Genomic DNA, 26849 nt, shown 5'->3' with positions numbered 1-26849 from the left:
TATCCCTGTCCCCTTAACCCCTATACATACCTACCTCCATCACTCCAGTATCCCTGTCCCCTTAACCCCTATACATATCTACCTCCATCACCCCAGTATTCCTGTACATTGTTAATATGATACTGACGCTGTATATAGGTCACCTTCCCCCTATACATATCTACCTCCATCACCCCAGTATCCCTGTCTCCTTCCCCCTATACATATCTACCTCCATCACTCCAGTATCCCTGTCTCCTTCCCCCTATACATATCTACCTCCATCACTCCAGTATCCCTGTCTCCTTCCCCCTATACATATCTACCTCCATCACCCCAGTATCCCTGTACATTGTTAATATAGTACTGACCCTGTATATAGGTCACCTTACCCCTATACATATCTACCTCCATCACTCCAGTATCCCTGTACATTGTTAATATGGTACTGACCCTGTATATAGTCCCCGTACCCCTGTACATATCTACCTCCATCACTCCAGTATCCCTGTCCCCTTCCCCCTATACATATCTACCTCCATCACTCCAGTATCCCTGTCTCCTTCCCCCTATACATATCTACCTCCATCACTCCAGTATCCCTGTCCCCTTAACCCCTATACATATCTACCTCCATCACTCCAGTATCCCTGTACATTGTTAATATGGTACTGACGCTGTATATAGTCACCTTCCCCCTATACTTACCTACCTCCATCACTCCAGTATCCCTGTACATTGTTAATATGGTACTGACCCTGTATATAGTCACCTTACCCCTATACATATCTACCTCCATCACTCCAGTATCCCTGTACATTGTTAATATAGTACTGACCCTGTATAGTCCCCGTACCCCTATACATATCTACCTCCATCACTCCAGTATCCCTGTCCCCTTAACCCCTATACATATCTACCTCCATCACTCCAGTATCCCTGTCCCCTTAACCCCTATACATATCTACCTCCATCACTCCAGTATCCCTGTCCCCTTAACCCCTATACATATCTACCTCCATCACTCCAGTATCCCTGTACATTGTTAATATGGTACTGACCCTGTATATAGTCCCCTTAACCCCTATACATATCTACCTCAATCACTCCAGTATCCCTGTCCCCTTAACCCCTATACATATCTACCTCCATCACTCCAGTATCCCTGTACATTGTTAATATAGTACTGACCCTGTGTAGTCCCCGTACCCCTATACATATCTACCTCCATCACTCCAGTATCCCTGTACATTGTTAATATAGTACTGACCCTGTATAGTCCCCGTACCCCTATACATATCTACCTCCATCACTCCAGTATCCCTGTACATTGTTAATATAGTACTGACCCTGTATAGTCCCCGTACCCCTATACATATCTACCTCCATCACTCCAGTATCCCTGTACATTGTTAATATAGTACGGTATATAGCTTACTTACTTTCTTGTGTTCTTATTTCCATTTCTCATGTATTTTTGTTCTACTTTACTTAATTGTTGGGAAATGAGCTCGTAAGAAACCCACTGTTCTTGTGCATGTGACAATTACCCATTAAAACTTGTCCAAGACTACCACCTAGTGGACAGTTTATTTACTAAAAACGCTTTATCAACTTGACCGGATCCAGTTTGGCCCTCACGACTAGCCGTAGTCAAAAGCGTCCTAGCAACGGGGCGGAAGGAACCTTCATTTAACAACAAGCTACTTATCTCCCACAACACAAAACAATACGTTACCGCTTATACAGTCTTAAATTATAATATTTATGTTTGTTCACTATATACTTTTAAAAACAATATATATTCTCAAGTTATCGTATGAAGCGGGATGGCTATCAACAACCCATCGGTGTTTCTGTTGATGATAAACGGACAGATAGAAGGAGCGAATGTGAGTAGCTAGCTAACGTTAGTAACGAGCCTACTAGCTAAGCATCTGACGTTAACATGGTAAAATGAGACGGATCATATTGGATAACTTGACCGCTTTTTGAATGATTGGTTTAGTGAGCATAAACATGTTCTATAAAACTGCCTTATTCATTTGATTTTCGGTTTATTCTCTGTCATCTGACGGATGTGATGCCAGTTTCCAGAGTATGATGACCTGTACTGTAAATACTGCTTCGTCTACGGACACGACTGGGCTCCCACCTCGGTGAGTGACTCCGAGTCATCTGGAACACGTTGACGTTCCCTTACTGTGGATAGATAACACAATACGCTTGTTTTACTAAGCTAGAAACTACTAAGTACTTAAATAGCTATGTCCAGTGATGCAGGGAAGTTGTAAATGTTTGACTTCAGAGCGTTCAAAACGACTGGGAACTTGGACGAAAACGAGTGGTAAAAAAACAAAACAACATTGGAACATTCATCCAACTCGGGAATTCGGGCCTCTTTCTACAGCTCCGACCTGAAGATCACAGATCTCATGATTTGACCTATTTTTCCAGAGTTCCCAGTTGTTTAAAGAGACATCAATATCTCACCTCTCCTCCACACTCCCTTTCCCCTCCTTTTTCCTCCACCCCCCCCCCCTCCTCAATCCCCCCCCCCTCCTTTTTCCTCCACCCCCCCCCCTCTCCTCAATCCCCCCCCTTCTCCTCAATCCCCCCCCCTCTCTCTCTCTCCTCTTTCTCTTTCCAGGGTCTAGAGGAGGGTATATCTCAGATTACTTCGAAGGGCAGAGACTCTCCTCAGAGAATGATCTGGAATTTTCCTCTGGAGATCACCTTTAAGAGCACCAACCCATTAGGCTGTGAGGCACACACACACACACACACACACACACACAGACCCTTCTTACCGTAGCAGACAGTTGATGATACCATAGCTAACAGTGTGTTGTGTGTACCCAGGGCCTCAGATCGTGGTAAGTGTCTACGGTCCTGATACGTTTGGTAACGATGTGGTCAGAGGATACGGAGCAACACACATCCCCTTCACTCCTGGACAGTCAGTATCTCTCCTCTTCCTCTCTCATAGACAGTCAGTATCTCTCCTCCTCCTCTCTCCTGGACAGTCAGTATCTCTCCTCTTCCTCTCTCCATCCCCTTCTCTCCTGGACAGTCAGTATCTCTCCTCTTCCTCTCTCATATACAGTCAGTATCTCTCCTCTTCCTCTCTCCATCCCCTTCTCTCCTGGACAGTCAGTATCTCTCCTCTTCCTCTCTCCATCCCCTTCACTCCTGGACAGTCAGTATCTCTCCTCTTCCTCTCTCATATACAGTCAGTATCTCTCCTCTTCCTCTCTCCATCCCCTTCACTCCTGGACAGTCAGTATCTCTCCTCTTCCTCTCTCCATCCCCTTCACTCCTGGACAGTCAGTATCTCTCCTCTTCCTCTCTCATATACAGTCAGTATCTCTCCTCCTCTTCCTCTCTCCATCCCCTTCTCTCCTGGACAGTCAGTATCTCTCCTCCTCCTCTTCTTCCTCTCTCCATCCCCTTCACTCCTGGACAGGCAGTATCTCTTCTCTTCTTCCTCTCTCCTGGACAGTCTCTCTCTCCTCCTCTTCCTCTCTCCATCCCCTTCACTCCTGGACAGTCAGTATCTCTCCTCCTCTTCCTCTCTCCATCCCCTTCACTCCTGGACAGTCAGTATCTCTCCTCCTCCTCTTCTTCCTCTCTCCTGGACAGTCTCTCTCTTCTCCTCTTCCTCTCTCCATCCCCTTCACTCCTGGGCAGTCAGTATCTCTCCTCCTCTTCCTCTCTCAGACAGTCAGTATCTCTCCTCCTCTTCCTCTCTCAGACAGTCAGTATCTCTCCTCCTCTTCCTCTCCTGGACAGTCAGTATCTCTCCTCCTCTTCCTCTCTCAATCCCCTTCACTCCTGGACAGTCAGTATCTCTCATCCTCTTCCTCTCTCATAGACAGTCAGTATCTCTCCTCCTCTTCCTCTCTCATAGACAGTCAGTATCTCTCCTCCTCTTCCTCTCTCCTGGACAGTCAGTATCTCTCCATCCCCTTCACTCCGGGACAGTCAGTATCTCTCCTCCTCTTCCTCTCTCATAGACAGTCAGTATCTCTCTTCCTCTCTCCATCCCCTTCACTCCTGGACAGTCAGTATCTCTCCTCCTCTTCCTCTCTCATAGACAGTCAGTATCTCTCCTGGACAGTCAGTATCTCTCTTCCTCTCTCCTGGACAGTCAGTATCTCTCCTCCTCTTCCTCTCTCCTGGCCAGTCAGTATCTCTCCTCCTCTTCCTCTCCTGGACAGTCAGTATCTCTCCTCCTCTTCCTCTCTCCTGGACAGTCAGTATCTCTCCTCTTCTTCCTCTCTCCTGGACAGTCAGTATCTCTCCTCCTCTTCCTCTCTCCTGGACAGTCAGTATCTCTCCTCCTCTTCCTCTCTCCTGGACAGTCAGTATCTCTCCTCCTCTTCCTCTCCTGGACAGTCAGTATCTCTCCTCCTCTTCCTCTCTCCTGGCCAGTCAGTATCTCTCCTCCTCTTCCTCTCTCCTGGCCAGTCAGTATCTCTCCTCCTCTTCGTCTCTCCTGGTCAGTCAGTATCTCTCCTCCTCTTCCTCTCTCCTGGCCAGTCAGTATCTCTCCTCCTCTTCCTCTCTCCTGGCCAGTCAGTATCTCTCCTCCTCTTCCTCTCTCCTGGACAGTCAGTATCTCTCCTCCTCTTCCTCTCTCCTGGACAGTCAGTATCTCTCCTCCTCTTCCTCTCCTGGACAGTCAGTATCTCTCCTCCTCTTCCTCTCTCCTGGACAGTCAGTATCTCTCCTCCTCTTCCTCTCTCCTGGACAGTCAGTATCTCTCCTCCTCTTCCTCTCTCCTGGACAGTCAGTATCTCTCTTCCTCTCTCCTGGACAGTCAGTATCTCTCCTCCTCTTCCTCTCTCCTGGACAGTCAGTATCTCTCCTCCTCTTCCTCTCTCCTGGACAGTCAGTATCTCTCCTCCTCTTCCTCTCTCCTGGACAGTCAGTATCTCTCCTCCTCTTCCTCTCTCCTGGACAGTCAGTATCTCTCCTCCTCTTCCTCTCTCCTGGACAGTCAGTATCTCTCCTCCTCTTCCTCTCTCCTGGACAGTCAGTATCTCTCCTCCTCTTCCTCTCTCCTGGCCAGTCAGTATCTCTCCCTCTTCCTCTCTCAGTTATCTCTCTCTCCTGGACAGTCAGTATCTCTCCTCCTCTTCCTCTCTCCTGGCAGTCAGTATCTCTCCTCCTCTTCCTCTCTCCTGGACAGTCAGTATCTCTCCTCCTCTTCCTCTCTCCTGGACAGTCAGTATCTCTCCTCCTCTTCCTCTCTCCTGGACAGTCAGTATCTCTCCTCCTCTTCCTCTCTCCTGGACAGTCAGTATCTCTCCTCCTCTTCCTCTCTCCTGGACAGTCAGTATCTCTCCTCCTCTTCCTCTCTCCTGGACAGTCAGTATCTCTCCTCCTCTTCCTCTCTCCTGGACAGTCAGTATCTCTCCTCCTCTTCCTCTCTCCTGGCCAGTCAGTATCTCTCCTCCTCTTCCTCTCTCCTGGACAGTCAGTATCTCTCCTCCTCTTCCTCTCTCCTGGACAGTCAGTATCTCTCCTCCTCTTCCTCTCTCCTGGACAGTCAGTATCTCTCCTCCTCTTCCTCTCTCCTGGACAGTCAGTATCTCTCCTCCTCTTCCTCTCTCCTGGACAGTCAGTATCTCTCCTCCTCTTCCTCTCTCCTGGACAGTCAGTATCTCTCCTCCTCTTCCTCTCTCCTGGACAGTCAGTATCTCTCCTCCTCTTCCTCTCTCCTGGACAGTCAGTATCTCTCCTCCTCTTCCTCTCTCCTGGACAGTCAGTATCTCTCCTCCTCTTCCTCTCTCCTGGACAGTCAGTATCTCTCCTCCTCTTCCTCTCTCCTGGACAGTCAGTATCTCTCCTCCTCTTCCTCTCTCCTGGACAGTCAGTATCTCTCCTCCTCTTCCTCTCTCCTAGACAGTCAGTATCTCTCCTCCTCTTCCTCTCTCCTGGACAGTCAGTATCTCTCCTCCTCTTCCTCTCTCCTGGACAGTCAGTATCTCTCCTCCTCTTCCTCTCTCCTGGACAGTCAGTATCTCTCCTCCTCTTCCTCTCTCCTGGACAGTCAGTATCTCTCCTCCTCTTCCTCTCTCCTGGACAGTCAGTATCTCTCCTCCTCTTCCTCTCTCCTGGACAGTCAGTATCTCTCCTCCTCTTCCTCTCCCCTGGACAGTCAGTATCTCTCCTCCTCTTCCTCTCTCCTGGACAGTCAGTATCTCTCCTCCTCTTCCTCTCTCCTGGACAGTCAGTATCTCTCCTCCTCTTCCTCTCCCTGGACAGTCAGTATCTCTCCTCCTCTTCCTCTCTCCTGGACAGTCAGTATCTCTCCTCCTCTTCCTCTCTCCTGGACAGTCAGTATCTCCCCTCCTCTTCCTCTCTCCTGGACAGTCAGTATCTCCTCTTCCTCTCTCCTGGACAGTCAGTATCTCTCCTCCTCTTCCTCTCTCCTGGACAGTCAGTATCTCTCCTCCTCTTCCTCTCTCCTGGACAGTCAGTATCTCTCCTCCTCTTCCTCTCTCCTGGACAGTCAGTATCTCTCCTCCTCTTCCTCTCTCCTGGACAGTCAGTATCTCTCCTCCTCTTCCTCTCTCCTGGACAGTCTCTCTCTCCTCCTCTTCCTCTCTCCATCCCCTTCACTCCTGGACAGTCAGTATCTCTCCTCCTCTTCCTCTCTCCTGGACAGTCAGTATCTCTCCTCCTCTTCCTCTCCCCTGGACAGTCAGTATCTCTCCTCCTCTTCCTCTCTCCTGGACAGTCAGTATCTCTCCTCCTCTTCCTCTCTCCTGGACAGTCAGTATCTCTCCTCCTCTTCCTCTCCCCTGGACAGTCAGTATCTCTCCTCCTCTTCCTCTCTCCTGGACAGTCAGTATCTCTCCTCCTCTTCCTCTCTCCTGGACAGTCAGTATCTCTCCTCCTCTTCCTCTCTCCTGGACAGTCAGTATCTCTCCTCCTCTTCCTCTCTCCTGGACAGTCAGTATCTCTCTTCCTCTCTCCTGGACAGTCAGTATCTCTCCTCCTCTTCCTCTCTCCTGGACAGTCAGTATCTCTCCTCCTCTTCCTCTCTCCTGGACAGTCAGTATCTCTCCTCCTCTTCCTCTCTCCTGGACAGTCAGTATCTCTCCTCCTCTTCCTCTCTCCTGGACAGTCTCTCTCTCCTCCTCTTCCTCTCTCCATCCCCTTCACTCCTGGACAGTCAGTATCTCTCCTCCTCTTCCTCTCTCCTGGACAGTCAGTATCTCTCCTCCTCTTCCTCTCCCCTGGACAGTCAGTATCTCTCCTCCTCTTCCTCTCTCCTGGACAGTCAGTATCTCTCCTCCTCTTCCTCTCTCCTGGACAGTCAGTATCTCTCCTCCTCTTCCTCTCCCCTGGACAGTCAGTATCTCTCCTCCTCTTCCTCTCCCCTGGACAGTCAGTATCTCTCCTCCTCTTCCTCTCTCCTGGACAGTCAGTATCTCTCCTCCTCTTCCTCTCTCCTGGACAGTCAGTATCTCTCCTCCTCTTCCTCTCTCCTGGACAGTCAGTATCTCTCCTCCTCTTCCTCTCTCCTGGACAGTCAGTATCTCTCCTCCTCTTCCTCTCTCCTGGACAGTCAGTATCTCTCCTCCTCTTCCTCTCTCCTGGACAGTCAGTATCTCTCCTCCTCTTCCTCTCTCCTGGACAGTCAGTATCTCTCCTCCTCTTCCTCTCTCCTGGACAGTCAGTATCTCTCCTCCTCTTCCTCTCTCCTGGACAGTCAGTATCTCTCCTCCTCTTCCTCTCTCCTGGACAGTCAGTATCTCTCCTCCTCTTCCTCTCTCCTGGACAGTCAGTATCTCTCCTCCTCTTCCTCTCTCCTGGACAGTCAGTATCTCTCCTCCTCTTCCTCTCTCCTGGACAGTCAGTATCTCTCCTCCTCTTCCTCTCTCCTGGACAGTCACAGTATCTCTCCTCCTCTTCCTCTCTCCTGGACAGTCAGTATCTCTCCTCCTCTTCCTCTCTCCTGGACAGTCAGTATCTCTCCTCCTCTTCCTCTCTCCTGGACAGTCAGTATCTCTCCTCCTCTTCCTCTCTCCCTGGACAGTCAGTATCTCTCCTCCTCTTCCTCTCTCCTGGACAGTCAGTATCTCTCCTCCTCTTCCTCTCTCCTGGACAGTCAGTATCTCTCCTCCTCTTCCTCTCTCCTGGACAGTCAGTATCTCTCCTCCTCTTCCTCTCTCCTGGACAGTCAGTATCTCTCCTCCTCTTCCTCTCTCCTGGACAGTCAGTATCTCTCCTCCTCTTCCTCTCTCCTGGACAGTCAGTATCTCTCCCTCTTCCTCTCCTGGACAGTCAGTATCTCTCCTCCTCTTCCTCTCTCCTGGACAGTCAGTATCTCTCCTCCTCTTCCTCTCCCTGGACAGTCAGTATCTCTCCTCCTCTTCCTCTCCCCTGGACAGTCAGTATCTCTCCTCCTCTTCCTCTCCCCTGGACAGTCAGTATCTCTCCTCCTCTTCCTCTCCCCCTGGACAGTCAGTATCTCTCCTCCTCTTCCTCTCTCCTGGACAGTCAGTATCTCTCCTCCTCTTCCTCTCTCCTGGACAGTCAGTATCTCTCCTCCTCTTCCTCTCTCCTGGACAGTCAGTATCTCTCCTCCTCTTCCTCTCCCCTGGACAGTCAGTATCTCTCCTCCTCTTCCTCTCTCCTGGACAGTCAGTATCTCTCCTCCTCTTCCTCTCCCCTGGACAGTCAGTATCTCTCCTCCTCTTCCTCTCCCCTGGACAGTCAGTATCTCTCCTCCTCTTCCTCTCCCCCCTGGACAGTCAGTATCTCTCCTCCTCTTCCTCTCTCCTGGACAGTCAGTATCTCTCCTCCACTTCCTCTCTCCTGGACAGTCAGTATCTCTCCTCCTCTTCCTCTCTCCTGGACAGTCAGTATCTCTCCTCCTCTTCCTCTCTCCTGGACAGTCAGTATCTCTCCTCCTCTTCCTCTCTCCTGGACAGTCAGTATCTCTCCTCCTCTTCCTCTCTCCTGGACAGTCAGTATCTCTCCTCCTCTTCCTCTCTCCTGGACAGTCAGTATCTCTCCTCCTCTTCCTCTCTCCTGGACAGTCAGTATCTCTCCTCCTCTTCCTCTCTCCTGGACAGTCAGTATCTCTCCTCCACTTCCTCTCTCCTGGACAGTCAGTATCTCTCCTCCTCTTCCTCTCTCCTGACAGTCAGTATCTCTCCTCCTCCTCCTCTCTCCTGGACAGTCAGTATCTCTCCTCTTCCTCTCTCCTGGACAGTCAGTATCTCTCCTCCTCTTCCTCTCTCCTGGACAGTCAGTATCTCTCCTCCTCTTCCTCTCTCCTGGACAGTCAGTATCTCTCCTCCTCTTCCTCTCCCCTGGACAGTCAGTATCTCTCCTCTTCCTCTCCCCTGGACAGTCAGTATCTCTCCTCCTCTTCCTCTCTCCTGGACAGTCAGTATCTCTCCTCCTCTTCCTCTCTCCTGGACAGTCAGTATCTCTCCTCCTCTTCCTCTCTCCTGGACAGTCAGTATCTCTCCTCCTCTTCCTCTCTCCTGACAGTCAGCATCTCTCCTCCTCTTCCTCTCCCCTGGACAGTCAGTATCTCTCCTCCTCTTCCTCTCCCCTGGACAGTCAGTATCTCTCCTCCTCTTCCTCTCTCCTGGACAGTCAGTATCTCTCCTCCTCTTCCTCTCTCCTGGACAGTCAGTATCTCTCCTCCTCTTCCTCTCTCCTGGACAGTCAGTATCTCTCCTCCTCTTCCTCTCTCCTGGACAGTCAGTATCTCTCCTCCTCCTCCTCTCCCCTGGACAGTCAGTATCTCTCCTCCTCTTCCTCTCCCCTGGACAGTCAGTATCTCTCCTCCTCTTCCTCTCTCCTGACAGTCAGTATCTCTCCTCCTCTTCCTCTCTCCTGGACAGTCAGTATCTCTCCTCCTCCTCTTCCTCTCTCCTGGACAGTCAGTATCTCTCCTCCTCTTCCTCTCTCCTGGACAGTCAGTATCTCTCCTCCTCCTCCTCCTCTCTCCTGACAGTCAGTATCTCTCCTCCTCCTCCTCCTCTCTCCTGACAGTCAGTATCTCTCCTCCTCCTCCTCCTCTCTCCTGACAGTCAGTATCTCTCCTCCTCCTCCTCCTCCTCTCTCCTGACAGTCAGTATCTCTCCTCCTCCTCCTCTCTCCTGACAGTCAGTATCTCTCCTCCTCCTCCTCCTCTCTCCTGACAGTCAGTATCTCTCCTCTCTTGTTGTCAGACACACCAGAACCATCCCGATGTTTGTTCCTGAATCCACATCAAGACTACAGAAATTCACAAGGTAACGCTAAGTCTGTGTGTTTAATGCTGGGGGGACTAAGTGTGTGTCTGACTGAGGGCTAAGTGTGTGTGTTTAATACTGGGGGGGCTAAGTGTGTGTGACTGGCTGGGGGCTAAGTGTGTGACTGGCTGGGGGCTAAGTGTGTGTCTGGCTGGGGGCTAAGTGTGTGTCTGGCTGGGGGCTAAGTGTGTGTGTCTGGCTGGGGGCTGAGTGTGTGTGACTGGCTGGGGGCTAAGTGTGTCTGACTGGCTGGGGGCTAAGTGTGTGTCTGGCTGGGGGCTGAGTGTGTGTGTCTGGCTGGGGGCTAAGTGTGTGTGTCTGGCTGGGGGCTAAGTGTGTGTGTCTGACTGGGGGCTAAGTGTGTGTGTCTGGCTGGGGGCTAAGTGTGTGTGTCTGGCTGGGGGCTAAGTGTGTGTGTCTGACTGGGGGCTAAGTGTGTGTGTCTGGCTGGGGGCTAAGTGTGTGTGTCTGGCTGGGGGCTAAGTGTGTGTGTCTGACTGGGGGCTAAGTGTGTGTGTCTGGCTGGGGGCTAAGTGTGTGTGTCTGGCTGGGGGCTAAGTGTGTGTGTCTGGCTGGGGGCTAAGTGTGTGTGTCTGGCTGGGGGCTAAGTGTGTGTGTCTGGCTGGGGGCTAAGTGTGTGTGTCTGGCTGGGGGCTAAGTGTGTGTGTCTGGCTGGGGGCTAAGTGTGTGTGTCTGGCTGGGGGCTAAGTGTGTGTGTCTGACTGGGGGCTAAGTGTGTGTGTCTAATACTGAGGGCTAAGTGTGTGTCTGGCTGGGGGCCAAGTGTGTCTGGCTGGGGGCCAAGTGTGTGTCTGACTGGGGGCTAAGTGTGTGTGTCTGACTGGGGGCTAAGTGTGTGTGTGTGGCTGGGGGCTAAGTGTGTCTGACTGGCTGGGGGCTAAGTGTGTGTCTGGCTGGGGGCCAAGTGTGTGTCTGACTGGGGGCTAAGTGTGTGTGTCTGACTGGGGGCTAAGTGTGTGTGTCTGACTGGGGGCTGAGTGTGTCTGTCTAATACTGAGGGCTAAGTGTGTGTGTCTGACTGGGGGCTAAGTGTGTGTCTGACTGGGGGCTAAGTGTGTGTGTCTGACTGGGGGCTAAGTGTGTGTCTGACTGGGGGCTAAGTGTGTGTGTCTGACTGGGGGCTAAGTGTGTGTGTCTGACTGGGGGCTAAGTGTGTGTGTCTGACTGGGGGCTGAGTGTGTGTGTCTGACTGGGGGCTAAGTGTGTGTGTCTGGCTGGGGGCTAAGTGTGTGTGTTTAATGCTGGGGGCTAAGTGTGTGTGTTTAATGCTGGGGGCTAAGTGTGTGTGTTTAATGCTGAGGGCTAAGTGTGTGTGTTTAATGCTGGGGGCTAAGTGTGTGTGTTTAATGCTGAGGGCTAAGTGTGTGTGTTTAATGCTGGGGGGGCTAAGTGTGTGTGTTTAATGCTGGGGGACTAAGTGTGTGTGTGTGTGTCTCTGCAGTTGGCTGCTGGGCCGGCGTCCAGAGTTCACCGATCCTAAAGTCGTGGCCCAGGGAGAGGGCAGAGAAGGTAGGCTCTGTTTCTGTGTGTGGTAGAGTTCACCGATCCTAAAGTCGTGGCCCAGGGAGAGGGCAGAGAAGGTAGGCTCTGTTTCTGTGTGTGGTAGAGTTCACCGATCCTAAAGTCGTGGCCCAGGGAGAGGGCAGAGAAGGTAGGCTCTGTTTCTGTGTGTGGTAGAGTTCACCGATCCTAAAGTCGTGGCCCAGGGAGAGGGCAGCAGAAGGTAGGCTCTGTTTCTGTGTGTGGTAGAGTTCACCGATCCTAAAGTCGTGGCCCAGGGAGAGGGCAGAGAAGGTAGGCTCTGTTTCTGTGTGTGGTAGAGTTCACCGATCCTAAAGTCGTGGCCCAGGGAGAGGGCAGAGAAGGTAGGCTCTGTTTCTGTGTGTGGTAGAGTTCACCGATCCTAAAGTCGTGGCCCAGGGAGAGGGCAGAGAAGGTAGGCTCTGTTTCTGTGTGTGGTAGAGTTCACCGATCCTAAAGTCGTGGCCCAGGGAGAGGGCAGAGAAGGTAGGCTCTGTTTCTGTGTGTGGTAGAGTTCACCGATCCTAAAGTCGTGGCCCAGGGAGAGGGCAGAGAAGGTAGGCTCTGTTTCTGTGTGTGGTAGAGTTCACCGATCCTAAAGTCGTGGCCCAGGGAGAGGGCAGAGAAGGTAGGCTCTGTAGACTGTGAGGTAGACTGAAGCATAAATCCCTTTTTAAAAAGCACATTGTAATGTTGGTAGGGTCTTTAAATGGATCCTGGTGTCTTCTCACTACCATGTCTCTCTCCTATGTGTCTCTCTCCTATGTGTCTCTCTCCTATGTGTCTCTCTCCTATGTGTCTCTCTCCTATGTGTCTCTCTCCTATGTGTCTCTCTCCTATGTGTCTCTCTCCTATGTGTCTCTCTCCTATGTGTCTCTCTCTCCTATGTGTCTCTCTCTCCTATGTGTCTCTCTCTCCTATGTGTGTCTCTCTCCTATGTGTCTCTCTCTCCTATGTGTCTCTCTCTCCTATGTGTCTCTCTCTCCTATGTGTCTCTCTCCTATGTGTCTCTCTCCTATGTGTCTCTCTCTCCTATGTGTCTCTCTCTCCTATGTGTCTCTCTCTCCTATGTGTCTCTCTCTCCTATGTGTCTCTCTCTCCTATGTGTCTCTCTCTCCTATGTGTCTCTCTCCTATGTGTCTCTCTCCTATGTGTCTCTCTCTCCTATGTGTCTCTCTCCTATGTGTCTCTCTCCTATGTCTCTCTCTCTCCTATGTGTCTCTCCTATGTCTCTCTCTCTCCTATGTCTCTCTCTCTCCTATGTGTCTCTCTCCTATGTCTCTCTCTCCTACGTGTCTCTCTCCTACGTGTCTCTCCTACGTGTCTCTCCTACGTGTCTCTCTCCTACGTGTCTCTCTCCTACGTGTCTCTCTCCTATGTGTCTCTCTCTCCTATGTGTCTCTCTCTCCTATGTGTCTCTCTCCTATGTGTCTCTCTCCTATGTGTCTCTCTCCTATGTGTCTCTCTCCTATTTGTCTCTCTCTCCTATGTGTCTCTCTCCCCTATGTGTCTCTCTCCTATGTGTCTCTCTCCTATGTGTCTCTCTCTCCTACGTGTCTCTCTCCTACGTGTCTCTCTCCTACGTGTCTCTCTCTCTCCTACGTGTCTCTCTCTCTCCTACGTGTCTCTCTCTCTCCTACGTGTCTCTCTCTCTCCTACGTGTCTCTCTCTCTCCTACGTGTCTCTCTCTCTCCTACGTGTCTCTCTCTCTCCTACGTGTCTCTCTCTCTCCTACGTGTCTCTCTCTCTCCTACGTGTCTCTCTCCTACGTGTCTCTCTCCTACGAGTCTCTCTCCTGTGTGTCTCTCTCCTGTGTGTCTCTCTCCTATGTGTCTCTCCCCTATGTGTCTCTCCCCTATGTGTCTCTCTCCTATGTGTCTCTCTCTCCTACGTGTCTCTCTCTCCTACGTGTCTCTCTCCTACGTGTCTCTCTCTCCCTACGTGTCTCTCTCTCCTATGTGTCTCTCTCTCCTATGTGTCTCTCTCCTATGTGTCTCTCTCTCCTATGTGTCTCTCTCCTATGTGTCTCTCTCCTATGTGTCTCTCCTATGTGTCTCTCTCTCTCCTATGTGTCTCTCTCTCTCCTATGTGTCTCTCTCTCTCCTATGTGTCTCTCTCTCTCCTATGTGTCTCTCTCTCTCCTATGTGTCTCTCTCTCTCCTATGTGTCTCTCTCTCTCCTATGTGTCTCTCTCTCTCCTATGTGTCTCTCTCCTATGTGTCTCTCTCTCCTACGTGTCTCTCTCTCCTACGTGTCTCTCTCTCCTACGTGTCTCTCTCCTACGTGTCTCTCTCCTACGTGTCTCTCTCTCCTACGTCTCTCTCTCCTACGTCTCTCTCCCTACGTGTCTCTCTCTCCCTACGTGTCTCTCTCTCCTACGTGTCTCTCTCTCCTACGTGTCTCTCTCTCCTACGTGTCTCTCTCCTACGTGTGTCTCTCTCCTACGTGTGTCTCTCTCCTACGTGTGTCTCTCTCCTACGTGTGTCTCTCTCCTACGTGTGTCTCTCTCCTACGTGTGTCTCTCTCCTACGTGTGTCTCTCTCCTACGTGTGTCTCTCTCCTACGTGTGTCTCTCTCCTACGTGTCTCTCTCCTACGTGTCTCTCTCCTACGTGTCTCTCTCCTACGTGTCTCCCTCCTACGTGTCTCTCTCCTGTGTGTCTCTCTCCTGTGTGTCTCTCTCCTATGTGTCTCTCTCTCTCCTATGTGTCTCTCTCTCTCCTATGTGTCTCTCTCTCTCCTATGTGTCTCTCTCTCTCCTATGTGTCTCTCTCTCTCCTATGTGTCTCTCTCTCCTATGTGTCTCTCTCTCCTATGTGTCTCTCTCTCCTATGTGTCTCTCTCCTATGTGTCTCTCTCCTATGTGTCTCTCTCTCCTATGTGTCTCTCTCTCCTATGTGTCTCTCTCCTATGTGTCTCTCTCCTATGTGTCTCTCTCTCCTATGTGTCTCTCTCTCCTATGTGTCTCTCTCTCCTATGTGTCTCTCTCCTATGTGTCTCTCTCTCCTATGTGTCTCTCTCTCCTATGTGTCTCTCTCTCCTATGTGTCTCTCTCCTATGTGTCTCTCTCCTATGTGTCTCTCTCTCCTATGTGTCTCTCTCCTATGTGTGTCTCTCTCCTATGTGTCTCTCTCTCCTATGTGTGTCTCTCTCCTATGTGTCTCTCTCTCCTATGTGTCTCTCTCCTATGTGTCTCTCTCCTATGTGTCTCTCTCCTATGTGTCTCTCTCTCCTATGTGTCTCTCTCTCCTATGTGTCTCTCTCCGACGTGTCTCTCTCCTACGTGTCTCTCTCCTACGTGTCTCTCTCCTACGTGTCTCTCTCTCTCCTACGTGTCTCTCTCCTACGTGTCTCTCTCCTACGTGTCTCTCTCTCTCCTATGTGTCTCTCTCCTACGTGTCTCTCTCTCTCCTACGTGTCTCTCTCCTACGTGTCTCTCTCCTACGTGTCTCTCTCCTATGTGTCTCTCTCCTATGTGTCTCTCTCCTATGTGTCTCTCTCTCCTATGTGTCTCTCTCTCCTATGTGTCTCTCTCCGACGTGTCTCTCTCCTACGTGTCTCTCTCCTACGTGTCTCTCTCTCTCCTATGTGTCTCTCTCCTACGTGTCTCTCTCTCTCCTATGTGTCTCTCTCCTACGTGTCTCTCTCTCTCCTACGTGTCTCTCTCCTACGTGTCTCTCTCCCTACGTGTCTCTCTCCTACGTGTCTCTCTCTCTCCTATGTGTCTCTCTCCTACGTGTCTCTCTCTCTCCTACGTGTCTCTCTCCTACGTGTCTCTCTCCTACGTGTCTCTCTCCTACGTGTCTCTCTCTCTCCTATGTGTCTCTCTCTCTCCTATGTGTCTCTCTCTCTCCTATGTGTCTCTCTCTCTCCCTATGTGTCTCTCTCTCTCCTATGTGTCTCTCTCTCTCCTATGTGTCTCTCTCTCTCCTATGTGTCTCTCTCTCCTATGTGTCTCTCTCTCCTATGTGTCTCTCTCTCCTATGTGTCTCTCTCTCCTATGTGTCTCTCTCTCCTATGTGTCTCTCTCTCCTATGTGTCTCTCTCTCCTATGTGTCTCCCTCCTATGTGTCTCTCTCCTATGTGTCTCTCTCCTATGTGTCTCTCTCTCCTATGTGTCTCTCTCTCCTATGTGTCTCTCTCCTATGTGTCTCTCTCTCCTATGTGTCTCTCTCCTATGTGTCTCTCTCTCCTATGTGTCTCTCTCCTACGTGTCTCTCTCCTACGTGTCTCTCTCTCTCCTACGTGTCTCTCTCTCCTACGTGTCTCTCTCCTATGTCTCTCCTACGTGTCTCTCTCTCCTACGTGTCTCTCTCCTACGTGTCTCTCTCCTACGTGTGTCTCTCTCCTACGTGTGTCTCTCTCCTACGTGTGTCTCTCTCCTACGTGTCTCTCTCCTACGTGTCTCTCTCCTACGTGTCTCTCTCCTACGTGTCTCTCTCCTACGTGTCTCTCTCCTACGTCTCTCTCTCCTATGTGTCTCTCTCTCCTACGTGTCTCTCTCCTACGTCTCTCTCTCCTATGTGTCTCTCTCTCCTATGTGTCTCTCTCTCCTATGTGTCTCTCTCCTACGTGTCTCTCTCCTACGTGTCTCTCTCTCCTACGTGTCTCTCTCCTATGTCTCTCTCTCCTACGTGTCTCTCTCTCCTACGTGTCTCTCTCTCCTACGTGTCTCTCTCTCCTACGTGTGTCTCTCTCCTACGTGTGTCTCTCTCCTACGTGTCTCTCTCCTACGTCTCTCTCTCCTGTGTGTCTCTCTCCTATGTGTCTCTCTCCTATGTGTCTCTCTCCTATGTGTCTCCCTCCTATGTGTCTCTCTCCTATGTGTCTCTCTCCTATGTGTCTCTCTCTCCTATGTGTCTCTCTCTCCTATGTGTCTCTCTCCTATGTGTCTCTCTCTCCTATGTGTCTCTCTCTCCTATGTGTCTCTCTCTCCTATGTGTCTCTCTCTCCTATGTGTCTCCCTCCTATGTGTCTCTCTCCTATGTGTCTCTCTCCTATGTGTCTCTCTCCTATGTGTCTCTCTCCTACGTGTCTCTCTCCTACGTGTCTCTCTCCTACGTGTCTCTCTCTCCTACGTGTCTCTCTCCTATGTCTCTCTCTCCTACGTGTCTCTCTCTCCTACGTGTCTCTCTCTCCTACGTGTGTCTCTCTCCTACGTGTGTCTCTCTCCTACGTGTGTCTCTCTCCTACGTGTGTCTCTCTCCTACGTGTGTCTCTCTCCTACGTGTGTCTCTCTCCTACGTGTCTCTCTCTCCTACGTGTCTCTCTCTCCTGTGTGTCTCTCTCCTGTGTGTCTCTCTCCTATGTGTCTCCCTCCTATGTGTCTCTCTCCTATGTGTCTCTCTCTCCTATGTGTCTCTCTCCTATGTGTCTCTCTCTCCTATGTGTCTCTCTCCTATGTGTCTCTCTCTCCTATGTGTCTCTCTCTCCTATGTGTCTCCCTCCTATGTGTCTCTCTCCTATGTGTCTCTCTCCTATGTGTCTCTCTCCTATGTGTCTCTCTCTCCTATGTGTCTCTCTCCTATGTGTCTCTCTCTCCTATGTGTCTCTCTCTCCTATGTGTCTCTCTCCTACGTGTCTCTCTCCTACGTGTCTCTCTCTCCTACGTGTCTCTCTCTCCTACGTGTCTCTCTCTCCTACGTGTCTCTCTCTCCTACGTGTCTCTCTCTCCTACGTGTCTCTCTCTCCTACGTGTCTCTCTCTCCTACGTGTCTCTCTCCTACGTGTCTCTCTCCTACGTGTCTCTCTCCTACGTGTCTCTCTCCTACGTGTGTCTCTCTCCTACGTGTGTCTCTCCTACGTGTCTCTCTCCTACGTGTCTCTCTCCTACGTGTCTCTCTCCTACGTCTCTCTCTCCTACGTGTCTCTCTCTCCTATGTGTCTCTCTCCTATGTGTCTCTCTCTCCTATGTGTCTCTCTCCTATGTGTCTCTCTCCTATGTGTCTCTCTCCTGTGTCTCCCTCCTATGTGTCTCTCTCCTATGTGTCTCTCTCCTATGTGTCTCTCTCCTGTGTGTCTCTCTCCTGTGTGTCTCTCTCCTACGTGTCTCTCTCCTACGTGTCTCTCTCTCTCCTATGTGTCTCTCTCTCTCCTACGTGTCTCTCTCTCTCCTACGTGTCTCTCTCCTACGTGTCTCTCTCCTACGTGTCTCTCTCCTACGTGTCTCTCTCCTACGTGTCTCTCTCCTACGTGTCTCCCTCCTACGTGTCTCTCTCCTACGTGTCTCTCTCCTATGTGTCTCTCTCCTGTGTGTCTCTCTCCTGTGTGTCTCTCTCCTATGTGTCTCTCTCCCTCCTATGTGTCTCTCTCCTGTGTCTCCCTCCTATGTGTCTCTCTCCTATGTGTCTCTCTCCTATGTGTCTCTCTCCTGTGTGTCTCTCTCCTATGTGTCTCTCTCCTATGTGTCTCTCTCTCTCCTATGTGTCTCTCTCTCTCCTACGTGTCTCTCTCTCTCCTACGTGTCTCTCTCTCTCCTACGTGTCTCTCTCCTACGTGTCTCTCTCCTACGTGTCTCTCTCCTACGTGTGTCTCTCCTACGTGTCTCTCTCCTACGTGTCTCTCTCCTACGTGTCTCTCTCCTACGTGTCTCTCTCCTACGTGTCTCTCTCCTACGTGTCTCTCTCCTACGTGTCTCTCTCCTACGTGTCTCTCTCCTATGTCTCTCCCTCCTATGCGTCTCTCTCCTATGCGTCTCTCTCCTGTGTCTCCCTCCTATGCGTCTCTCTCCTATGTGTCTCTCTCCTACGTGTCTCTCTCCTATGCGTCTCCCTCCTATGCGTCTCTCTCCTATGTCTCTCTCTCCTATGCGTCTCTCTCCTGTCTCTCTCTCCTATGTGTCTCTCTCTCTCCTATGTGTCTCTCTCTCTCCTATGTGTCTCTCTCCTACGTGTGTCTCTCTCCTACGTGTGTCTCTCTCCTACGTGTCTCTCTCCTACGTCTCTCTCTCCTACGTCTCTCTCTCCTACGTCTCTCTCTCCTACGTCTCTCTCTCCTACGTCTCTCTCTCCTACGTGTCTCTCTCCTATGTGTCTCTCTCCTGTGTCTCCCTCCTATGTGTCTCTCTCCTGTGTGTCTCTCTCCTGTGTGTCTCTCTCCTGTGTGTCTCCCTCCTATGTGTCTCTCTCCTATGTGTCTCTCTCTCTCCTATGTGTCTCTCTCCTATGTGTCTCTCTCTCCTATGTGTCTCTCTCTCTCTCTCCTATGTGTCTCTCTCTCTCCTGTGTCTCTCTCTCTCCTGTGTCTCTCTCCTATGTGTCTCTCTCTCTCCTATGTGTCTCTCTCCTATGTGTCTCTCTCTCTCCTATGTGTCTCTCTCTCCTGTCTCTCCCTTTCTCCCTCCTATGTGTCTCTCTCCTATGTGTCTCTCTCTCTCCTATGTGTCTCTCTCTCTCCTATGTGTCTCTCTCTCCTGTGTGTCTCTCTCCTATGTGTCTCTCTCCTATGTGTCTCTCTCTCCTATGTGTCTCTCTCTCCTATGTGTCTCTCTCCTATGTGTCTCTCTCCTATGTCTCTCTCTCCTATGTGTCTCTCTCTCCTATGTGTCTCTCTCTCCTATGTGTCTCTCTCCTATGTGTCTCTCTCCTATGTGTCTCTCTCTCCCTATGTGTCTCTCTCTCCTATGTGTCTCTCTCTCCTATGTGTCTCTCTCTCCTATGTGTCTCTCTCTCCTATGTGTCTCTCTCCTATGTGTCTCTCTCTCCTATGTGTCTCTCTCTCCTATGTGTCTCTCTCTCCTATGTGTCTCTCTCTCCTATGTGTCTCTCTCTCCTATGTGTCTCTGTGTCTCTCTCCTATGTGTCTCTCTCCTATGTGTCTCTCTCCTATGTGTCTCTCTCCTATGTGTCTCTCTCCTATGTGTCTCTCTCCCTATGTGTCTCTCTCTCCTATGTGTCTCTCCCTATGTGTCTCTCTCCTATGTGTCTCTCTCCTATGTGTCTCTCTCCTCCTATGTGTCTCTCTCTCCTATGTGTCTCTCTCTCCTATGTGTCTCTCTCTCCTATGTGTCTCTCTCTCCTATGTGTCTCTCTCTCCTATGTGTCTCTCTCCTATGTGTCTCTCTCCCTATGTGTCTCTCTCTCCTATGTGTCTCTCTCTCCTATGTGTCTCTCTCCTATGTGTCTCTCTCCTATGTGTCTCTCTCCTATGTGTCTCTCTCCTATGTGTCTCTCTCCTATGTGTCTCTCTCCTATGTGTCTCTCTCCTATGTGTCTCTCTCTCCTATGTGTCTCTCTCTCCTATGTGTCTCTCTCCTATGTGTCTCTCTCCTATGTGTCTCTCTCCTATGTGTCTCTCTCTCCTATGTGTCTCTCTCCTATGTGTCTCTCTCTCCTATGTGTCTCTCTCCTACGTGTCTCTCTCTCCTACGTGTCTCTCTCCTACGTGTCTCTCTCCTACGTGTCTCTCTCTCCTACGTGTCTCTCTCTCCTACGTGTCTCTCTCCTATGTCTCTCTCTCTCCTACGTGTCTCTCTCTCCTACGTGTCTCTCTCTCCTACGTGTCTCTCTCCTACGTGTCTCTCTCCTACGTGTCTCTCTCCTACGTGTCTCTCTCCTACGTGTCTCTCTCCTACGTGTCTCTCTCCTACGTGTCTCTCTCCTACGTGTCTCTCTCCTACGTGTCTCTCTCCTACGTGTCTCTCTCCTACGTGTCTCTCTCCTGTGTCTCCCTCCTATGTGTCTCCCTCCTATGTGTCTCTCTCCTATGTGTCTCTCTCTCTCTCCTATGTGTCTCTCTCTCTCCTATGTGTCTCTCTCTCTCCTATGTGTCTCTCTCTCTCCTATGTGTCTCTCTCTCTCCTATGTGTCTCTCTCTCTCCTATGTGTCTCTCTCTCCTATGTGTCTCTCTCTCCTATGTGTCTCTCTCTCCTATGTGTCTCTCTCCTACGTCTCTCTCTCCTACGTGTCTCTCTCCTACGTGTCTCTCTCTCCTACGTGTCTCTCTCCTACGTGTCTCTCTCTCCTACGTGTCTCTCTCTCCTACGTGTCTCTCTCTCCTACGTGTCTCTCTCTCCTACGTGTATCTCTCTCCTACGTGTCTCTCTCTCCTACGTGTGTCTCTCTCCTACGTGTGTCTCTCTCCTACGTGTCTCTCTCCTACGTGTCTCTCTCCTACGTGTCTCTCTCCTACGTGTCTCTCTCCTACGTGTCTCTCTCCTACGTGTCTCTCTCCCACGTCTCTCTCCCACGCCCTCTCTCCTACGCCTCTCTCTCCCACGCCTCTCTCTCCCACGTCTCTCTCTCCACGCCTCTCTCTCCTACGTGTCTCTCTCCTACGTGTCTCTCTCCTACGTGTCTCTCTCCTACGTGTCTCTCTCCTATGTGTCTCCCTCCTATGTGTCTCTCTCCTATGTGTCTCTCTCTCCTACGTGTGTCTCTCCTACGTGTGTCTCTCCTACGTGTCTCTCTCCTACGTGTCTCTCTCCTACGTGTCTCTCTCCTACGTGTCTCTCTCCTACGTGTCTCTCTCCTACGTGTCTCTCTCCTACGTGTCTCTCTCCTACGTGTCTCTCTCCTACGTGTCTCTCTCCTACGCGTCTCTCTCCTACGCGTCTCTCTCCTGTGTCTCCTTCCTATGTGTCTCTCTCCTATGTGTCTCTCTCCTATGTGTCTCTCTCTCTCCTACGTGTGTCTCTCCTACGTGTGTCTCTCCTACGTGTCTCTCTCCTACGTGTCTCTCTCCTACGTGTGTCTCTCCTACGTGTGTCTCTCCTACGTGTCTCTCTCCTACGTGTCTCTCTCCTACGTGTCTCTCTCCTACGTGTCTCTCTCCTACGTGTCTCTCTCCTACGTGTCTCTCTCCTACGCGTCTCTCTCCTATGCGTCTCTCTCCTGTGTCTCCTTCCTATGTGTCTCTCTCCTGTGTCTCCTTCCTATGTGTCTCTCTCCTATGTGTCTCCCTCCTATGTGTCTCTCTCCTATGTGTCTCTCTCTCTCCTATGTGTCTCTCTCCTACGTGTCTCTCTCTCTCCTACGTGTCTCTCTCCTACGTGTCTCTCTCCTACGTGTCTCTCTCCTACGTCTCTCTCTCCTACGTCTCTCTCTCTCCTACGTGTCTCTCTCCTGTGTCTCTCTCCTGTGTCTCTCTCCTGTGTCTCTCTCCTGTGTCTCTCTCCTGTGTCTCTCTCCTGTGTCTCTCTCCTGTGTGTCTCTCTCCTGTGTGTCTCTCTCCTGTGTCTCTCTCCTATGTGTCTCTCTCCTATGTGTCTCTCTCCTATGTGTCTCCCTCCTATGTGTCTCTCTCTCTCTCTCCTATGTGTCTCCCTCCTATGTGTCTCTCTCTCTCCTATGTGTGTCTCTCTCTCCTATGTGTCTCTCTCTCTCCTACGTGTCTCTCTCCTACGTGTCTCTCTCCTACGTGTCTCTCTCCTACGTGTCTCTCTCCTACGTGTCTCTCCCTCCTATGCGTCTCTCTCCTATGCGTCTCTCTCCTATGCGTCTCTCTCCTATGCGTCTCTCTCCTATGTGTCTCTCTCTCTCCTATGCGTCTCTCTCTCCTATGCGTCTCTCTCTCCTATGCGTCTCTCTCCTATGTCTCTCTCTCCTATGCGTCTCTCTCCTATGTCTCTCTCTCCTATGTCTCTCTCTCCTATGTGTCTCTCTCCTATGTGTCTCTCTCCTATGTGTCTCTCTCCTATGCGTCTCTCTCTCTCCTATGCGTCTCTCTCCTATGCGTCTCTCTCCTATGCGTCTCTCTCCTATGTGTCTCTCTCCTATGTCTCTCTCTCCTATGTGTCTCTCTCCTGTGTCTCTCTCTCTCCTATGTGTGTCTCTCTCCTATGCGTGTCTCTCTCCTATGTGTGTCTCTCTCCTATGTGTGTCTCTCTCCTATGTGTGTCTCTCCTACGTGTGTCTCTCCTACGTGTGTCTCTCCTACGTGTCTCTCTCCTACGTGTCTCTCTCCCACGTGTCTCTCTCCCACGTGTGTCTCTCCCACGTGTCTCTCTCCTACGTGTCTCTCTCCCACGTGTCTCTCTCCTACGTGTCTCTCTCCTACGTGTCTCTCTCCTACGTGTCTCTCTCCTATGCGTCTCTCTCCTATGCGTCTCTCTCCTGTGTCTCCCTCCTGTGTCTCCTTCCTATGTGTCTCTCTCCTATGTGTCTCCCTCCTATGTGTCTCTCTCCTATGTGTCTCTCTCCTATGTGTCTCTCTCTCTCCTATGTGTCTCTCTCCTATGTGTCTCTCTCTCTCCTACGTGTCTCTCTCTCTCCTACGTGTCTCTCTCCTACGTGTCTCTCTCCTACGTCTCTCTCTCCTACGTCTCTCTCTCTCCTACGTGTCTCTCTCCTGTGTCTCTCTCCTGTGTCTCTCTCCTATGTGTCTCTCTCCTGTGTGTCTCTCTCCTGTGTCTCTCTCCTATGTGTCTCTCTCTCCTATGTGTCTCTCTCTCCTATGTGTCTCCCTCCTATGTGTCTCCCTCCTATGTGTCTCCCTCCTATGTGTCTCTCTCCTATGTGTCTCTCTCTCTCCTATGTGTCTCCCTCCTATGTGTCTCTCTCTCTCCTATGTGTCTCCCTCCTATGTGTCTCTCTCTCTCCTATGTGTGTCTCTCTCTCCTATGTGTCTCTCTCTCTCCTACGTGTCTCTCTCTCTCCTACGTGTCTCTCTCCTACGTGTCTCTCTCCTACGTGTCTCTCTCCTACGTGTCTCTCTCCTACGTGTCTCTCTCCTACGTGTCTCTCTCCTACGTGTCTCTCTCCTACGTGTCTCTCTCCTATGCGTCTCCCTCTCCTATGCGTCTCTCTCTCCTATGTGTCTCTCTCCTATGTGTCTCTCTCCTATGTGTCTCTCTCCTATGTGTCTCTCTCCTATGTGTCTCTCTCCTATGTGTCTCTCTCTCTCCTATGTGTCTCTCTCTCTCCTATGCGTCTCTCTCCTATGCGTCTCTCTCTCCTATGCGTCTCTCTCCTATGTCTCTCTCTCCTATGCGTCTCTCTCCTATGTCTCTCTCTCCTATGTCTCTCTCTCCTATGTCTCTCTCTCCTATGTGTCTCTCTCCTATGTGTCTCTCTCTCCTATGCTCTCTCTCTCCCTATGCGTCTCTCTCCTATGCGTCTCTCTCCTATGTCTCTCTCTCCTATGTGTCTCTCTCCTATGTCTCTCTCTCCTATGTGTCTCTCTCCTGTGTCTCTCCCTTTCTCCCTCCTATGTGTCTCTCTCTCTCCTATGTGTGTCTCTCTCCTATGTGTGTCTCTCTCCTATGTGTGTCTCTCTCCTATGTGTCTCTCCCCTATGTGTCTCTCCCCTACGTGTCTCTCTCCTACGTGTCTCTCTCCTACGTGTCTCTCTCCTACGTGTCTCTCTCCTACGCGTCTCTCTCCTACGCGTCTCTCTCCTACGCGTCTCTCTCCTATGTCTCTCTCCTGTGTCTCCTTCCTATGTGTCTCTCTCCTATGTGTCTCTCTCCTATGTGTCTCTCTCCTATGTGTCTCTCTCTCTCCTACGTGTGTCTCTCCTACGTGTGTCTCTCCTACGTGTCTCTCTCCTACGCGTCTCTCTCCTATGTGTCTCTCTCCTGTGTCTCCTTCCTATGTGTCTCTCTCCTATGTGTCTCTCTCCTATGTGTCTCCCTCCTATGTGTCTCTCTCCTATGTGTCTCTCTCTCTCCTATGTGTCTCTCTCCTATGTGTCTCTCTCTCTCCCACGTGTCTCTCTCCCACGTGTCTCTCTCCTACGTGTCTCTCTCCTACGTGTCTCTCTCCCACGCTCTCTCTCCCACGTCTCTCTCCCACGCTCTCTCTCCTGTGTCTCTCTCTCCTGTGTCTCTCTCCTGTGTCTCTCTCCTGTGTCTCTCTCCTGTGTCTCTCTCCTGTGTCTCTCTCCTATGTGTCTCTCTCCTATGTGTCTCTCTCCTGTGTGTCTCTCTCCTGTGTGTCTCTCTCCTGTGTCTCTCTCCTATGTGTCTCTCTCCTATGTGTCTCTCTCCTATGTGTCTCTCTCTCCTATGTGTCTCTCTCCTATGTGTCTCCCTCCTATGTGTCTCTCTCCTATGTGTCTCTCTCTCTCCTATGTGTCTCCCTCCTATGTGTCTCTCTCTCTCTCTCCTATGTGTCTCCCTCCTATGTGTCTCTCTCTCTCCTACGTGTCTCTCTCTCTCCTACGTGTCTCTCTCCTACGTGTCTCTCTCCTACGTGTGTCTCTCCTACGTGTCTCTCTCCTACGTGTCTCTCTCCTACGTGTCTCTCTCCTACGTGTCTCTCCCTCCTATGCGTCTCTCTCCTATGCGTCTCTCTCTCCTATGTGTCTCTCTCCTATGTGTCTCTCTCCTATGTGTCTCTCTCCTATGTGTCTCTCTCCTATGCGTCTCTCTCTCCTATGTGTCTCTCTCCTATGTGTCTCTCTCCTATGCGTCTCTCTCTCCTATGCGTCTCTCTCCTATGTCTCTCTCTCCTATGCGTCTCTCTCCTATGTCTCTCTCTCCTATGTCTCTCTCTCCTATGTCTCTCTCTCCTATGTGTCTCTCTCCTATGTGTCTCTCTCTCCTATGCGTCTCTCTCTCTCCTATGCGTCTCTCTCCTATGCGTCTCTCTCCTATGTCTCTCTCTCCTATGTGTCTCTCTCCTATGTCTCTCTCTCCTATGTGTCTCTCTCCTGTGTCTCTCCCTTTCTCCCTCCTATGTGTCTCTCTCTCTCCTATGTGTGTCTCTCTCCTATGTGTCTCTCTCTCTCCTATGTGTGTCTCTCTCCTATGTCTCTCTCTCCTATGTGTCTCTCTCCTGTGTCTCTCCCTTTCTCCCTCCTATGTGTCTCTCTCTCTCCTATGTGTGTCTCTCTCCTATGTGTCTCTCTCCTATGTGTCTCTCTCCTATGTGTCTCTCTCCTACGTGTCTCTCTCTCCTACGTGTCTCTCTCTCTCTCCTGTCTCTCTCTCCTGTGCGTCTCTCTCTCTCTCCTGTGCGTCTCTCTCTCCTCTCCTGTGCGTCTCTCTCTCCTCTCCTGTGCGTCTCTCTCTCCTCTCCTGTGCGTCTCTCTCTCCTCTCCTGTGCGTCTCTCTCTCCTCTCCTGTGCGTCTCTCTCTCCTCTCCTGTGCGTCTCTCTCCTCTCCTGTGCGTCTCTCTCCTCTCCTGTGCGTCTCTCTCCTCTCCTGTGCGTCTCTCTCCTCTCCTGTGTGTCTCTTCATCTGTCTCAGTGACCAGGGTCCGTTCTCAGGGTTTCGTCTCCCTCTCCTTCCACATTGTGACTAAAGACATGAAGAGACTGGGTTACGACACCACACCTTCCGAGACCTCACACACTCTGTCACACACTGCTGCCGCAGGCATCGGACCGGGAGACCAGCCCTACAGCACGTGATGCAAACACACACACACACTGCTGCCGCAGGCATCGGACCGGGAGACCAGCCCTACAGCACGTGATGCAAACACAAAGGCTGGTTTAAAGACATCAGACTGATCCAGGACCTGCCGAACCCCTCTATAATAATCTATCTGGGGGGGGGGGGTGACATTAATTTAAACCAGGACTCTGTTGAGCAGCCATTGTTTTTTAATATATCCTTAATTTAACTCGGCAAATCAGTTAAGAACAAATTCTTATTTACAACGACGGGCTACCGGGGAACAGTGGGGGTTAAACTGCCTTGTTCAGGGGCAGATTTTGTACCTTGTCGGCTCGGGGATTCGATCCAGCAACCTTTCGGGTCACTAGTCCAACGCTCTAACCACGAGGCTACCCTGCCGCCCCTGTTGATAAGTAACTGGTTAAGGTTAGCAGAAGGATTTTTCAAATCCTGAGCGTCTTTATTTTATATATATCCTCTACTTTCTCCTTCTGAGCGTCTTAACGATAGTAGGAAGGGGCGTGGCTTCCTGACAACGATCACCGATTGGACAGCCCCCAACCTCCAAAACAACCACATTGGCCGAGCTTATGCCGGTTATCGCTTGATCTGATGTGTTGTAATTGTTTGACTGAGAATAAAATATACTGTGTTTCATGAACAAGGTGTAGTCCGTGTTGTGTACGTCTCTACGACCTCCGTTTCCGTTACAGTAGAAGGTCAGAGGTCGCGACCAGTCGTTGTGTACGTCTCTACGACCTCTGTTTCCGTTACAG

General features: G+C 50.9%; 1 protein-coding gene across 1 annotated transcript; it reads left to right on the top strand.

Moving 5' to 3' along the window:
- Positions 1-1548: 1548 nt before the first annotated feature.
- LOC135543968 (B9 domain-containing protein 1-like) lies at positions 1549-26731 on the top strand. Its single transcript, XM_064971279.1, has 7 exons — positions 1549-1871; positions 2070-2138; positions 2630-2741; positions 2842-2938; positions 10188-10250; positions 11713-11780; positions 25921-26731. Exons 1-7 carry the CDS (start codon positions 1809-1811, stop codon positions 26082-26084), a joined length of 636 nt encoding a protein of 211 aa, XP_064827351.1. The 5' UTR covers positions 1549-1808; the 3' UTR covers positions 26085-26731.
- Positions 26732-26849: the final 118 nt, after the last annotated feature.

The sequence above is a fragment of the Oncorhynchus masou genome, chromosome 8 (genome assembly GCF_036934945.1).
Source record: "Oncorhynchus masou masou isolate Uvic2021 chromosome 8, UVic_Omas_1.1, whole genome shotgun sequence".
Taxonomy (NCBI): domain Eukaryota; kingdom Metazoa; phylum Chordata; class Actinopteri; order Salmoniformes; family Salmonidae; genus Oncorhynchus; species Oncorhynchus masou.
Note: the sequence above shows the minus strand (reverse complement) of the source record. Positions and strands in the feature narration are given on the sequence as shown.